Raw genomic sequence first — 15978 nt, forward strand, 5'->3', positions numbered from 1 at the left:
AGGAGTTATAAGAGGAGGTGTGGTGACGTAGTGTGGTGTTGGTAGTGGGAGGAGTTATAAGAGGAAGTGTGGTGACGTAGTGTGGTGTTGGTAGTGGGAGGAGTTATAAGAGGAAGTGTGGTGACGTAGTGTGGTGTTGGTAGTGGGAGGAGTTATAAGGGGAGGTGTGGTGACGTAGTGTGGTGTTGGTAGTGGGAGGAGTTATAAGGGGAGGTGTGGTGACGTAGTGTGGTGTTGGTAGTGGGAGGAGTTATAAGGGGAAGTGTGGTGACGTAGTGTGGTGTTGGTAGTGCGAGGAGTTATAAGGGGAGGTGTGGTGACGTAGTGTTGTGTTGGTAGTGGGAGGAGTTATATGGGGAAGTGTGGTGACGTACTGTGGTGTTGGTAGTGGGAGGAGTTATAAGGGGAGGTGTGGTGACGTAGTGTGGTGTTGGTAGTGGGAGGAGTTATAAGGGGAAGTGTGGTGATGTAGTGTGGTGTTGGTAGTGGGAGGAGTTATAAGGGGAGGTGTGGTGACGTAGTGTGGTGTTGGTAGTGGGAGGAGTTATAAGGGGAGGTGTGGTGACGTAGTGTGGTGTTGGTAGTTGGAGGAGTTATAAGAGGAAGTGTGGTGACGTAGTGTGGTGTTGGTAGTGGGAGGAGTTATAAGGGGAGGTGTGGTGACGTAGTGTGGTGTTATTAGTGGGAGGAGTTATAAGGGGAGGTGTGGTGACGTAGTGTGGTGTTGGTAGTGGGAGGAGTTATAAGGGGAAGTGTGGTGACGTAGTGTGGTGTTGGTAGTGGGAGGAGTTATAAGGGGAAGTGTGGTGACGTAGTGTGGTGTTGGTAGTGGGAGGAGTCATAAGAGGAAGTGTGGTGACGTAGTGTGGTGTTGGTAGTGGGAGGAGTTATAAGAGGAAGTGTGGTGACGTAGTGTGGTGTTGGTAGTGGGAGGAGTTATAAGGGGAGGTGTGGTGACGTAGTGTGGTGTTGGTAGTGGGAGGAGTTATAAGGGGAGGTGTGGTGACGTAGTGTGGTGTTGTTAGTGGGAGGAGTTATAAGGGGAAGTGTGGTGATGTAGTGTGGTGTTGGTAGTGGGAGGAGTTATAAGGGGAGGTGTGGTGACGTAGTGTGGTGTTGGTAGTGGGAGGAGTTATAAGATGAAGTGTGGTGACGTAGTATGGTGTTGGTAGTGGGAGGAGTTATGAGGGGAAGTGTGGTGATTTAGTGTGGTGTTGGTAGTGGGAGGAGTTATAAGGGGAGGTGTGATGACGTAGTGTGGTGTTGGTAGTGGGAGGAGTTATAAGGGGAGGTGTGGTGACGTAGTGTGGTGTTGGTAGTGGGAGGAGTTATAAGAGGAAGTGTGGTGACGTAGTGTGGTGTTGGTAGTGGGAGGAGTTATAAGGGGAGGTGTGGTGACGTAGTGTGGTGTTATTAGTGGGAGGAGTTATAAGGAGAGGTGTGGTGACGTAGTGTGGTGTTGGTAGTGGGAGGAGTTATAAGAGGAAGTGTGGTGACGTAGTGTGGTGTTGGTAGTGGGAGGAGTTATAAGAGGAAGTGTGGTGACGTAGTGTGGTGTTGGTAGTGGGAGGAGTTATAAGGGGAAGTGTGGTGACGTAGTGTGGTGTTGGTAGTGGGAGGAGTTATAAGGGGAGGTGTGGCGACGTAGTGTGGTGTTGGTAGTGGGAGGAGTTATAAGAGGAAGTGTGGTGACGTAGTGTGGTGTTGGTAGTGGGAGGAGTTTTAAGGGGAGGTGTGGTGACGTAGTGTGGTGTTGGTAGTGGGAGGAGTTATAAGGGGAAGTGTGGTGACGTAGTGTGGTGTTGGTAGTGGGAGGAGTTATAAGAGGAAGTGTGGTGACGTAGTGTGGTGTTGGTAGTGGGAGGAGTCATAAGAGGAAGTGTGGTGACGTAGTGTGGTGTTGGTAGTGGGAGGAGTTATAAGAGGAAGTGTGGTGACGTAGTGTGGTGTTGGTAGTGGGAGGAGTTATAAGGGGAGGTGTGGTGACGTAGTGTGGTGTTGGTAGTGGGAGGAGTTATAAGGGGAGGTGTGGTGACGTAGTGTGGTGTTGGTAGTGGGAGGAGTTATAAGGGGAAGTGTGGTGATGTAGTGTGGTGTTGGTAGTGGGAGGAGTTATAAGGGGAGGTGTGGTGACGTAGTGTGGTGTTGGTAGTGGGAGGAGTTATAAGATGAAGTGTGGTGACGTAGTATGGTGTTGGTAGTGGGAGGAGTTATAAGGGGAAGTGTGGTGATTTAGTGTGGTGTTGGTAGTGGGAGGAGTTATAAGGGGAGGTGTGATGACGTAGTGTGGTGTTGGTAGTGGGAGGAGTTATAAGAGGAAGTGTGGTGACGTAGTGTGGTGTTGGTAGTGGGAGGAGTTATAAGGGGAGGTGTGGTGACGTAGTGTGGTGTTGGTAGTGGGAGGAGTTATAAGGGGAGGTGTGGTGACGTAGTGTGGTGTTGGTAGTGGGAGGAGTTATAAGGGGAAGTGTGGTGACGTAGTGTGGTGTTGGTAGTGGGAGGAGTTATAAGAGGAAGTGTGGTGACGTAGTGTGGTGTTGGTAGTGGGAGGAGTTATAAGGGGAGGTGTGGTGACGTAGTGTGGTGTTGGTAGTGGGAGGAGTTATAAGAGGAGGTGTGGTGACGTAGTGTGGTGTTGGTAGTGGGAGGAGTTATAAGAGGAGGTGTGGTGACGTAGTGTGGTGTTGGTAGTGGGAGGAGTTATAAGGGGAAGTGTGGTGACGTAGTGTGGTGTTGGTAGTGGGAGGAGTTATAAGGGAAAGTGTGGTGACGTAGTGTGGTGTTGGTAGTGGGAGGAGTTATAAGGGGAAGTGTGGTGACGTAGTGTGGTGTTGGTAGTGGGAGGAGTTATAAGAGGAAGTGTGGTGACGTAGTGTGGTGTTGGTAGTGGGAGGAGTTATAAGGGGAGGTGTGGTGACGTAGTGTGGTGTTGGTAGTGGGAGGAGTTATAAGAGGAAGTGGAGGTGACGTACTGTGGTGTTGGTAGTGGGAGGAGTTATAAGGGGAGGTGTGGTGACGTAGTGTGGTGTTGGTAGTGGGAGGAGTTATAAGGGGAGGTGTGGTGACGTAGTGTGGTGTTGGTAGTGGGAGGAGTTATAAGAGGAAGTGTGGTGACGTAGTGTGGTGTTGGTAGTGGGAGGAGTTATAAGAGGAAGTGTGGTGACGTAGTGTGGTGTTGGTAGTGGGAGGAGTTATAAGGGGAGGTGTGGTGACGTAGTGTGGTGTTGGTAGTGGGAGGAGTTATAAGAGGAAGTGTGGTGACGTAGTGTGGTGTTGGTAGTGGGAGGAGTTATAAGGGGAGGTGTGGTGACGTAGTGTGGTGTTGGTAGTGGGAGGAGTTATAAGGGGAGGTGTGGTGACGTAGTGTGGTGTTGGTAGTGGGAGGAGTTATAAGGGGAAGTGTGGTGACGTAGTGTGGTGTTGGTAGTGCGAGGAGTTATAAGGGGAGGTGTGGTGACGTAGTGTTGTGTTGGTAGTGGGAGGAGTTATATGGGGAAGTGCTGTGACGTACTGTGATGTTGGTAGTGGGAGGAGTTATAAGGGGAGGGGTGGTGACGTAGTGTGGTGTTGGTAGTGGGAGGAGTTATAAGAGGAAGTGTGGTGACGTCGTGTGGTGTTGGTAGTGGGAGGAGTTATAAGGGGAAGTGTGGTGACGTAGTGTGGTGTTGGTAGTGGGAGGAGTTATAAGAGGAAGTGTGGTGACGTAGTGTGGTGTTGGTAGTAGGAGGAGTTATAAGGGGAAGTGTGGTGACGTAGTGTGGTGTTGGTAGTGGGAGGAGTTATAAGAGGAAGTGTGGTGACGTAGTGTGGTGTTGGTAGTGGGAGGAGTTATAAGGGGAGGTGTGGTGACGTAGTGTGGTGTTGGTAGTGGGAGGAGTTATAAGAGGAAGTGTGGTGACGTACTGTGGTGTTGGTAGTGGGAGGAGTTATAAGGGGAGGTGTGGTGACGTAGTTTGGTGTTGGTAGTGGGAGGAGTTATAAGGGGAGGTGTGGTGACGTAACGTGGTGTTGGTAGTGGGAGGAGTTATAAGAGGAAGTGTGGTGACGTAGTGTGGTGTTGGTAGTGGGAGGAGTTATAAGAGGAAGTGTGGTGACGTAGTGTGGTGTTGGTAGTGGGAGGAGTTATAAGGGGAGGTGTGGTGACGTAGTGTGGTGTTGGTAGTGGGAGGAGTTATAAGAGGAAGTGTGGTGACGTAGTGTGGTGTTGGTAGTGGGAGGAGTTATAAGGGGAGGTGTGGTGACGTAGTGTGGTGTTGGTAGTGGGAGGAGTTATAAGGGGAGGTGTGGTGACGTAGTGTGGTGTTGGTAGTGGGAGGAGTTATAAGGGGAAGTGTGGTGACGTAGTGTGGTGTTGGTAGTGCGAGGAGTTATAAGGGGAGGTGTGGTGACGTAGTGTTGTGTTGGTAGTGGGAGGAGTTATATGGGGAAGTGCTGTGACGTACTGTGGTGTTGGTAGTGGGAGGAGTTATAAGGGGAGGTGTGGTGACGTAGTGTGGTGTTGGTAGTGGGAGGAGTTATAAGAGGAAGTGAGGTGACGTACTGTGGTGTTGGTAGTGGGAGGAGTTATAAGGGGAGGTGTGGTGACGTAGTGTGGTGTTGGTAGTGGGAGGAGTTATAAGGGGAGGTGTGGTGACGTAGTGTGGTGTTGGTAGTGGGAGGAGTTATAAGAGGAAGTGTGGTGACGTAGTGTGGTGTTGGTAGTGGGAGGAGTTATAAGAGGAAGTGTGGTGACGTAGTGTGGTGTTGGTAGTGGGAGGAGTTATAAGGGGAGGTGTGGTGACGTAGTGTGGTGTTGGTAGTGGGAGGAGTTATAAGATGAAGTGTGGTGACGTAGTATGGTGTTGGTAGTGGGAGGAGTTATAAGGGGAAGTGTGGTGATTTAGTGTGGTGTTGGTAGTGGGAGGAGTTATAAGGGGAGGTGTGATGACGTAGTGTGGTGTTGGTCGTGGGAGGAGTTATAAGGGGAGGTGTGGTGACGTAGTGTGGTGTTGGTAGTGGGAGGAGTTATAAGAGGAAGTGTGGTGACGTAGTGTGGTGTTGGTAGTGGGAGGAGTTATAAGGGGAGGTGTGGTGACGTAGTGTGGTGTTATTAGTGGGAGGAGTTATAAGGGGAGGTGTGGTGACGTAGTGTGGTGTTGGTAGTGGGAGGAGTTATAAGAGGAAGTGTGGTGACGTAGTGTGGTGTTGGTAGTGGGAGGAGTTATAAGAGGAAGTGTGGTGACGTAGTGTGGTGTTGGTAGTGGGAGGAGTTATAAGGGGAAGTGTGGTGACGTAGTGTGGTGTTGGTAGTGGGAGGAGTTATAAGGGGAGGTGTGGCGACGTAGTGTGGTGTTGGTAGTGGGAGGAGTTATAAGAGGAAGTGTGGTGACGTAGTGTGGTGTTGGTAGTGGGAGGAGTTTTAAGGGGAGGTGTGGTGACGTAGTGTGGTGTTGGTAGTGGGAGGAGTTATAAGGGGAAGTGTGGTGACGTAGTGTGGTGTTGGTAGTGGGAGGAGTTATAAGAGGAAGTGTGGTGACGTAGTGTGGTGTTGGTAGTGGGAGGAGTTATAAGGGGAGGTGTGGTGACGTAGTGTGGTGTTGGTAGTGGGAGGAGTTATAAGAGGAGGTGTGGTGACGTAGTGTGGTGTTGGTAGTGGGAGGAGTTATAAGAGGAAGTGTGGTGACGTAGTGTGGTGTTGGTAGTGGGAGGAGTTATAAGAGGAGGTGTGGTGACGTAGTGTGGTGTTGGTAGTGGGAGGAGTTATAAGAGGAGGTGTGGTGACGTAGTGTGGTGTTGGTAGTGGGAGGAGTTATAAGAGGAGGTGTGGTGACGTAGTGTGGTGTTGGTAGTGGGAGGAGTTATAAGAGGAAGTGTGGTGACGTAGTGTGGTGTTGGTAGTGGGAGGAGTTATAAGAGGAGGTGTGGTGACGTAGTGTGGTGTTGGTAGTGGGAGGAGTTATAAGAGGAAGTGTGGTGACGTAGTGTGGTGTTGGTAGTGGGAGGAGTTATAAGAGGAGGTGTGGTGACGTAGTGTGGTGTTGGTAGTGGGAGGAGTTATAAGAGGAAGTGTGGTGACGTAGTGTGGTGTTGGTAGTGGGAGGAGTTATAAGAGGAAGTGTGGTGACGTAGTGTGGTGTTGGTAGTGGGAGGAGTTATAAGAGGAAGTGTGGTGACGTAGTGTGGTGTTGGTAGTGGGAGGAGTTATAAGGGGAAGTGTGGTGACGTAGTGTGGTGTTGGTAGTGGGAGGAGTTATAAGGGGAAGTGTGGTGACGTAGTGTGGTGTTGGTAGTGGGAGGAGTTATAAGGGGAAGTGTGGTGACGTAGTGTGGTGTTGGTAGTGGGAGGAGTTATAAGAGGAAGTGTGGTGACGTAGTGTGGTGTTGGTAGTGGGAGGAGTTATAAGAGGAGGTGTGGTGACGTAGTGTGGTGTTGGTAGTGGGAGGAGTTATAAGAGGAAGTGTGGTGACGTAGTGTGGTGTTGGTAGTGGGAGGAGTTATAAGGGGAGGTGTGGTGACGTAGTGTGGTGTTGGTAGTGGGAGGAGTTATAAGAGGAGGTGTGGTGACGTAGTGTGGTGTTGGTAGTGGGAGGAGTTATAAGAGGAAGTGTGGTGACGTAGTGTGGTGTTGGTAGTGGGAGGAGTTATAAGAGGAGGTGTGGTGACGTAGTGTGGTGTTGGTAGTGGGAGGAGTTATAAGAGGAGGTGTGGTCACGTAGTGTGGTGTTGGTAGTGGGAGGAGTTATAAGAGGAGGTGTGGTGACGTAGTGTGGTGTTGGTAGTGGGAGGAGTTATAAGAGGAGGTGTGGTGACGTAGTGTGGTGTTGGTAGTGGGAGGAGTTATAAGAGGAGGTGTGGTGACGTAGTGTGGTGTTGGTAGTGGGAGGAGTTATAAGAGGAAGTGTGGTGACGTAGTGTGGTGTTGGTAGTGGGAGGAGTTATAAGAGGAGGTGTGGTGACGTAGTGTGGTGTTGGTAGTGGGAGGAGTTATAAGGGGAGGTGTGGTGACGTAGTGTGGTGTTGGTAGTGGGAGGAGTTATAAGGGGAGGTGTGGTGACGTAGTGTGGTGTTGGTAGTGGGAGGAGTTATAAGAGGAAGTGTGGTGACGTAGTGTGGTGTTGGTAGTGGGAGGAGTTATAAGAGGAAGTGTGGTGACGTAGTGTGGTGTTGGTAGTGGGAGGAGTTATAAGGGGAAGTGTGGTGACGTAGTGTGGTGTTGGTAGTGGGAGGAGTTATAAGGGGAAGTGTGGTGACGTAGTGTGGTGTTGGTAGTGGGAGGAGTTATAAGGGGAAGTGTGGTGACGTAGTGTGGTGTTGGTAGTGGGAGGAGTTATAAGGGGAGGTGTGGTGACGTAGTGTGGTGTTGGTAGTGGGAGGAGTTATAAGAGGAGGTGTGGTGACGTAGTGTGGTGTTGGTAGTGGGAGGAGTTATAAGAGGAAGTGTGGTGACGTAGTGTGGTGTTGGTAGTGGGAGGAGTTATAAGAGGAGGTGTGGTGACGTAGTGTGGTGTTGGTAGTGGGAGGAGTTATAAGAGGAAGTGTGGTGAAGTAGTGTGGTGTTGGTAGTGGGAGGAGTTATAAGAGGAGGTGTGGTGACGTAGTGTGGTGTTGGTAGTGGGAGGAGTTATAAGAGGAGGTGTGGTGACGTAGTGTGGTGTTGGTAGTGGGAGGAGTTATAAGAGGAAGTGTGGTGACGTCGTGTGGTGTTGGTAGTGGGAGGAGTTATAAGAGGAAGTGTGGTGACGTAGTGTGGTGTTGGTAGTGGGAGGAGTTATAAGAGGAAGTGTGGTGACGTAGTGTGGTGTTGGTAGTGGGAGGAGTTATAAGGGGAAGTGTGGTGACGTAGTGTGGTGTTGGTAGTGGGAGGAGTTATAAGAGGAGGTGTGGTGACGTAGTGTGGTGTTGGTAGTGGGAGGAGTTATAAGAGGAGGTGTGGTGACGTAGTGTGGTGTTGGTAGTGGGAGGAGTTATAAGAGGAAGTGTGGTGACGTAGTGTGGTGTTGGTAGTGGGAGGAGTTATAAGAGGAGGTGTGGTGACGTAGTGTGGTGTTGGTAGTGGGAGGAGTTATAAGAGGAGGTGTGGTGACGTAGTGTGGTGTTGGTAGTGGGAGGAGTTATAAGAGGAGGTGTGGTGACGTAGTGTGGTGTTGGTAGTGGGAGGAGTTATAAGAGGAGGTGTGGTGACACAAGGGGGTTGGTTATTATTGACAGGTTAACTGTCAGTACTGTGAGAGGAAATAAAGAAAGTGACTGGACTCCTTCCTCCGTCACTCTTTCTCCGCCTCCACATCCTACAATTTAAGATGTTATTTTGATGCCATGTCTGGGGCTGTGTAGAAAAAGCATCTCTGGAAAGAATACTTCTGTTTGATGTTATTTCTTCATCCTCTTCAAGTCTGAAGTTCTTCACTGTGAATCAAGATAATCCCATCCCATGTGTCTTTATGATCATATTCTTTGGTTTGAGGGATTATTATTTAAGTTCAGTGAATTACTTTGAACGAGTTGATTGATCTCATATGTTTTCAGTGTCGTTGCACCAGGAGAATCTGGTGCCCTGGGTTCTCCAGACACTCGGGGGCCTGGTCACCATTTTAGTAAAGAAATCTAGACATCCAAAAGCACAGCTCTGCCGCTGGATGCTGCCGGAAGCTTAAAGACGTACAGAGGAAACAGGCTTTTAATAAAGCGAGTTAATTTAGCATCAAAAACGTTCTGAAAAGAAAACGCTCTTCTCAGTGTTGCGTCTTTCTTTAACGGTCAGTCCGAACTGACCGCACGTTGTTGTTGCCCCCCCTCCGCAGCCTCCGGTGGACGCCTCCACGCAGGACACCATGATGGCCGTGCTGGTGGAGATGGGCTTCGGGGACCGGCTGCTGAATCAGCGGCTCCTGAAGAAACACAACTACAACCTGCTGGACGTGGTCAATGAGCTGGTCCAGATGACTGACAACGACTGGTACTCCACACGCTACTGAGTGGCGCCGGAGTCCCCCCCCTCCCCCCCACGCCATATTCCATGGTCCACCCACTGCTACACCTGGATGGAGGATGGCGGCTCCTTGCTGCTGAGCTCTCGATGTGGCACAATTCTTCACACACCAGCCTGAATGAGACGCAGTGACTTTTACATCCTGAAGAGGAAGCACTATGATATCAATTAGCTTGATGGCTTTAGAGAAACTAGTTCTTATTCTGTGCACATAGATTAAAGTAAATCAGATGAGCGCTCGTCTGCTCATAGCTCAAATTTTCTAACTGGACGGCCACAGCATCGCCGCCAAAATAGGAATCTCCACCTGTAGGTTACAGAGTTCAGGTGGAGGAAATCAAGTGTGTGGAAACAGTTCTTGATCATCTTTTTGCTGATGTCTTGTAGAAAACTTGAAGGAAGTCCAACAATACCTGGAGATGTGGGTCCTGCATGAAATGCATGTGGCCCCTAAAGCTCACATCAAGAGATTCCCAACCATTTATTTTCTCATAACTCAAGCTAAATTAGTGAACAACATCAATATTAGGGAGGTTTTTTCCAGTCAGAAAGTTTTAGCACCTCCAAAATGGGATACAAAATTGACTCCATGGATGTGAAATAGATATTTTGATAAACCCATCTACAAAATCAGATGATCCTAAGCTTTGCATCCTGCGAGCCAAAAGTGATGAAATGATTGTTTTCACAGGTAATGTCACTTTAAACACACCGTTTCTTTGTTGTATGTCACATCAGATGACGCTCTGAGGGAATCGGTATCCAGAAAGGTACAAATGACAAAATGAACACAATTAAAACTACAATGAAACAAAATGTCAATATGGATGGATGGATGGATGGATGGATGGATGGATGGATGGATGGATGGATGGATGGATGGATGGATGGATGGATGGATGGATGGATACTTTATTCATGCCCATGGGGAAATTCAGTTTCAGCAGCTTCAGCACACAATAATGAATTAATTGCTCTTGTTTTTTTAAAAGTAGACATCAGATTAGTTGAAATAAATCAGCGTTTTTGTTTAAGTTTATGAATTGTGATTTCCTGGAGTGAAAGTTCCTCCACGAGCAGCGGAGCTCGTCAGGCTGGTTTGTGAAATCTGCTCGTCATCTGCTTCTTAACGCTGCTGCTGCTGCGGAGCCCAGAGCAATGCAATCATCTCTTGCTTGTGTTTCATTCTTCTTTCTCTGTCCCAGTTTGAGTCACTGGAGTCCACCGTAGACCACACTGGAGAAACATTCCCGTCTGCAGCTATATTTGAGTATTGTTGGACTTTGGGACCATTTATTGGACGTGAATTCTTCCTGCTGCTGATTGTCTTACATTTCAGGTCACTCCTGCGTTGAACACGTCAGCCTGTTAGCTCACTCGCTCCTCCTTAGAGTTTGAACGTATTTCTAGCTGTTCATTTCCGTCCAGGATATGCTGCTGATCACACTTAATCAGCTACATTACCCTGAAAACAGTCAATTGGGCTGAAGTCATCAACATTTTGGGTCCTATTTTAAGAGTTTTCCTGTTGTTGTGGCAGAGACCCTGAAGTCTGATTCCCTTTAAGAACTTCCTCTGCTTCCGCCGTGGTGCGTTTTCGCTACGGGCGGGTGGCGACAGTAAAACCACATTTGCGCGTTAGCTTTTCTACATATATCATCATTGCAGCGCTCCAAGCAGTTAATTCTGTAAAACCTCCCATGTGATGGCTCAGGACACCACACTAATACTGTCACATGCTAAATTTGATGTTGTATTTCTGCGTACAAAAGTTTTGCGTCAAGTGCAATACGTTAGCCGGACAACTAATTTGAGCTCGTTAGTGTTTCATGCCTTCCAACTAAAATATTTTCCCCAAACGACATCAGGAGACCAAAACACCCGGATGTGCTCCAACACATTTACCACTCAAACGGCATTGGGGTGAAACTACCAAAGACGCCGTGGCACAATTAGCGATTTGACACGGCATTAAAAAAACAAACAAAGTCCAGATGTTTGACAGCGTATGAACACACTTGGGTTTCACTGGCACTTTACACCGGAGATGAAGATGTTTGGCTTCCATCAGAAGGAGCAAGAAAGAGGTGGATGGGGAGTGTGACGTGTAACCACTGCACTTCCTTGTATTTACCTTCATATTTATTGCGAGGAGTTGATCGACCGTACCGACGTCTCCTGAAAGAAGAACCTTGTTACGTTGTGATTAAATGATGCCAATCATCTCGATGGACCAAACACACGTGTGAGAAGACGTGAGACGAGACAACTGCTGTTGCAATTGTCCAGAAGACTTCAGAGCTGTACAACTGGACGTTAGCATGAAGTTAATGAATGAACATTCTTCATCCAAGACCACGAGTTGTATTTATTTGTTCCTCCTCTTCCTCTCGTCATCAGAGCACATTAGAAGTGTGAACAGTGTGAAATGTACCTTTTCCCTTCACACAAGTATAACTAGATCATCATCTGTTGAGAACTCGGATTGTTTGAAGGATGTTCAGAAATGTAGAAAAACAAATCTGTTGATGTTCTTGTATTGTTTGGCTTCTTGTGTGGTGCTTGAACTCGCTCTGCTCAGTTCGTGTCGATGTTTTCCTTTAACATAAATGCTCCAGGCTGATTTGTGATCAGACTTTTGGTTTGAATTCTGAAGTCAAGAAATGATTTAATAAAACAGCACTTGTTGGTTCGTCATTTAATTCTGAAACATTGTATCTGATCTTCGTAGCGCTTCGGTGGGGGGGGGGGGGGGAGGGGGGTAAACTGCTGAACATGCAGTTTTTGTCAGTGGCTTTGGTGCTTTTCTCACATCACTATTAACATTTCCACAGCAGTCGGTGTCATTTCTCAATACAATTAGTGCAAACTGCAAAACCTAGTGCATAACCTGCAAAAGCACGTCACTTTCTCAAAATGGATAGTCCACTGCTCAAAAGCAAGTGTTCCTGTCAATGTAACTGCCAGTCATCAAAATGAGAAGTCTTGACACCATGGTTTATGAACAAGACAGTCAAATGGCTTCGTCATGTTTTCATTATGACAGTTTATTCTCTCAGTGTTTTCCAATCCAAAAAGAGGTCAGAACTTGGTGACACTACCTGGAAATGCTCAAGACAGCACTAACACTACTTGTACAGCCTTGTGAAAACTACAGTAAAGTTGCACATTGCTGTAGTTTGGGGAGTAAGTGAGAACAAGACACTGAATACGTACTTGTACGTTTCCCAGTTTTACTTTGTATGCTCTTTGCAATTCTACAGCATTTTGCAATAGAAAAATACACTACAATCACTTATTTAGAACAAACTTACTGTAAGAAACACCCTTTTGGTGGAGCTGTGCACAAATGGACAAATGAGTGAACAATACAGTATTACAGTCCATACTGTATTGTAACTGAACACAGGTAAATCATTGTCGTACATCCAGACATTTCTGTCTGCCTGGCCACATATTTTCATCGACATCACAACGGATATCAACCCTTGCAATGCAGCGAGGAAAGTGTCTCCTGGAGTGGCGACTCCACCATCTGCATGACTCTGCTGTGATGTTGTCACATGCTGAGATGGATGGGCCATGGATATGGCTGCAAGCAGGGACATTTGCACATGTGCACGTTGGTCATAAACCTTCCACCTCCACACAGAGAAAAACTCCTCTATTGGATGGAGGAATGGGGAGTAGCATCCTGTCCTGTGCTGCAAACCACAGTCTGACCAGATGTGAGTGGTGAAAACTGACATTGTCCCACAAAACAACATACTTGTTGAATTGGCCATCACCCCTCTCCTTCCCAGAGACTATGTCCCTGCAAAGACTACAGTGGTGTCGAAAAAAGTCAGCACATGTATGTTATATGGACCAAGAAGGGGGATTTGATAACTCGTTCAATTTTGTATGTATTGAGTCAAACAACGAAATGAAGACTATTAGTCTTATTGGGAACGACTACTCAACTTCCATAAGTATAGTTCATTTTGACTGACATGACATACGCAAATGATAATGTTACAAAACAGCAGAGGATTGTATGAAAGCAACTGATACATGTCCAAAAGCATTTGGAATATGTTCAGAGGAAGGAGAAATTGCTTTTATGATGTGTCCAAATGACTAAATGCTGTGAAGGCTGAACTAATAGTTATGAGAATGTTCATTCTGATGTGAGAATGGCACCAAAGCGACTGAGAAAACGTGACAGACTGATGAGAGACCACATGAGCACAGCTTGTGACAGGAAATCGTCCTGTGCTGGGTTGCCAGGTTGGACGGTTCTCCGACAACGTTAGACTGGTTCATAGGGTGCTCTTCACAACATTGTGGGTTTTTTTAATATTTGCATTATTATTGTTTTGTTTAAAAAACTAAATAGAGGGATTTTGTAAGGAAAAACTTGAATCGTGAGTGTGGAAAAGAAAGAAAACAAATAAGCAGGATAACCTAAGGGAATTGTTTTTAGGATTACTTTAAGGTTTGTGGGTTTTCTATGTATTTTTAATTAGTTTTGCATTCAAAGTTTTAAAGATCCAATAAGACGTGCATGTAAGTTTCTTAGGTACCCAATATCAGCTGTTCGTAATATAATTAAGTAATATAAAATTTGTAGAAAAAACCTTCTAGATTCATGACGGATGTAGAAACACATTGAAATGAATTTGACTTGATGTTTAGTTTCTGCATCTTTATACTTGAAACCGCCCCGGGCCTGGCGCCCCGGGCCTCGCAGCAGTCCTCCCGGCCCTGGTCTCTGACCTGGCCGCAGCACGGCGTCTCTGAGGCGGCTGGAGCAGCGCGGCGTCCCGCAGGACACTACCGTCCCGCAGGACACGACCTGGAGCAGCGCGGCGTCCCGCAGGACACGACCGTCCCGCAGGACACGACCTGGAGCAGCGCGGCGTCCCGCAGGACACGACCGTCCCGCAGGACACGACCTGGAGGCCGTTTTAAGACCCGGGGTGTCGGCAGGTGAGTTGAAACTGAGAACCTTTCTGTGGAAAACACGTGTGTAAGTGTCTCCAGGGACCCGCTGTTCACCAGGGAGTGTTTGTTCACCAGGGACCCGCTGTTCACCAGGGAGTGTTTGTTCACCAGGGACCCGCTGTTCACCAGGGAGTGTTTGTTCACCAGGGAGCAGCTGTTCACCAGGGAGTGTTTGTTCACCAGGGAGCAGCTGTTCACCAGGGAGCAGCTGTTCACCAGGGAGTGTTTGTTCACCAGGGAGCAGCTGTTCACCAGGGACCCGCTGTTCACCAGGGAGCAGCTGTTCACCAGGGACCCGCTGTTCACCAGGGAGTGTTTGCTCACCAGGGAGCAGCTGTTCATCAGAGAGTGTTTGTTCACCAGGGAGCAGCTGTTCATCAGAGAGTGTTTGTTCACCAGGGAGCAGCTGTTCACCAGGGACCCGCTGTTCACCAGGGAGCAGCTGTTCACCAGGGAGTGTTTGTTCACCAGGGACCCGCTGTTCACCAGGGAGTGTTTGTTCACCAGGGACCCGCTGTTCACCAGGGAGTGTTTGTTCACCAGGGAGCAGCTGTTCACCAGGGACCCGCTGTTCACCAGGGAGTGTTTGCTCACCAGGGAGCAGCTGTTCATCAGAGAGTGTTTGCTCACCAGGGAGCAGCTGTTCATCAGAGAGTGTTTGTTCACCAGGGAGCAGCTGTTCACCAGGGAGTGTTTGTTCACCAGGGAGCAGCTGTTCACCAGGGAGTGTTTGTTCACCAGGGAGTGTTTGTTCACCAGGGAGCAGCTGTTCACCAGGGAGTGTTTGTTCACCAGGGAGCAGCTGTTCACCAGGGACCCGCTGTTCACCAGGGAGTGTTTGTTCACCAGGGAGCAGCTGTTCACCAGGGACCCGCTGTTCACCAGGGAGTGTTTGCTCACCAGGGAGCAGCTGTTCATCAGAGAGTGTTTGTTCACCAGGGAGCAGCTGTTCATCAGAGAGTGTTTGTTCACCAGGGAGCAGCTGTTCACCAGGGAGTGTTTGTTCACCAGGGAGCAGCTGTTCACCAGGGACTCGCTGTTCACCAGGGAGTGTTTGTTCACCAGGGAGTGTTTGTTCACCAGGGAGCAGCTGTTCACCAGGGAGTGTTTGTTCACCAGGGACCCGCTGTTCACCAGGGAGTGTTTGTTCACCAGGGAGTGTTTGTTCACCAGGGAGCAGCTGTTCACCAGGGAGTGTTTGTTCACCAGGGAGCAGCTGTTCACCAGGGACCCGCTGTTCACCAGGGAGTGTTTGTTCACCAGGGAGTGTTTGTTCACCAGGGAGTGTTTGTTCACCAGGGAGCAGCTGTTCACCAGGGAGTGTTTGTTCACCAGGGAGCAGCTGTTCACCAGGGAGTGTTTGTTCACCAGGGAGCAGCTGTTCACCAGGGAGTGTTTGTTCACCAGGGAGCAGCTGTTCACCAGGGACCCGCTGTTCACCAGGGAGTGTTTGTTCACCAGGGAGCAGCTGTTCACCAGGGACCCGCTGTTCACCAGGGAGTGTTTGCTCACCAGGGAGCAGCTGTTCATCAGAGAGTGTTTGTTCACCAGGGAGCAGCTGTTCATCAGAGAGTGTTTGTTCACCAGGGAGCAGCTGTTCACCAGGGACCCGCTGTTCACCAGGGAGTGTTTGTTCACCAGGGACCCGCTGTTCACCAGGGAGTGTTTGTTCACCAGGGAGCAGCTGTTCACCAGGGACCCGCTGTTCACCAGGGAGTGTTTGCTCACCAGGGAGCAGCTGTTCATCAGAGAGTGTTTGCTCACCAGGGAGCAGCTGTTCATCAGAGAGTGTTTGTTCACCAGGGAGCAGCTGTTCACCAGGGAGTGTTTGTTCACCAGGGAGCAGCTGTTCACCAGGGAGTGTTTGTTCACCAGGGAGTGTTTGTTCACCAGGGAGCAGCTGTTCACCAGGGAGTGTTTGTTCACCAGGGAGCAGCTGTTCACCAGGGACCCGCTGTTCACCAGGGAGTGTTTGTTCACCAGGGAGCAGCTGTTCACCAGGGACCCGCTGTTCACCAGGGAG

General features: G+C 48.9%; 2 protein-coding genes across 2 annotated transcripts in view; both read left to right on the forward strand.

The window, feature by feature from the left end:
• Positions 1–9781, forward strand: part of nbr1b (NBR1 autophagy cargo receptor b) — a 139792-nt gene extending 130011 nt beyond the window's left edge. Inside the window, exon 23 of the mRNA XM_080511396.1 lies at positions 8782–9781. Coding sequence (XP_080367522.1) covers positions 8782–8955 — 174 coding nt within the window. The 3' untranslated portion in view covers positions 8956–9781. The remainder of the gene's footprint in view (positions 1–8781) is intronic.
• Positions 9782–13793: 4012 nt separating this feature from the next.
• Positions 13794–15978, forward strand: part of LOC308141974 (transmembrane protein 106B-like) — a 47480-nt gene continuing 45295 nt past the window's right edge. Inside the window, exons 1-2 of the mRNA XM_080512250.1 lie at positions 13794–13820; positions 13889–13940. The gene's annotated coding sequence lies outside the window, so the exon portion shown is untranslated. The remainder of the gene's footprint in view (positions 13821–13888; positions 13941–15978) is intronic.

This window comes from Blennius ocellaris (assembly GCF_963422515.1).
Source record: "Blennius ocellaris genome assembly, chromosome: 16".
NCBI lineage: Eukaryota > Metazoa > Chordata > Actinopteri > Blenniiformes > Blenniidae > Blennius > Blennius ocellaris.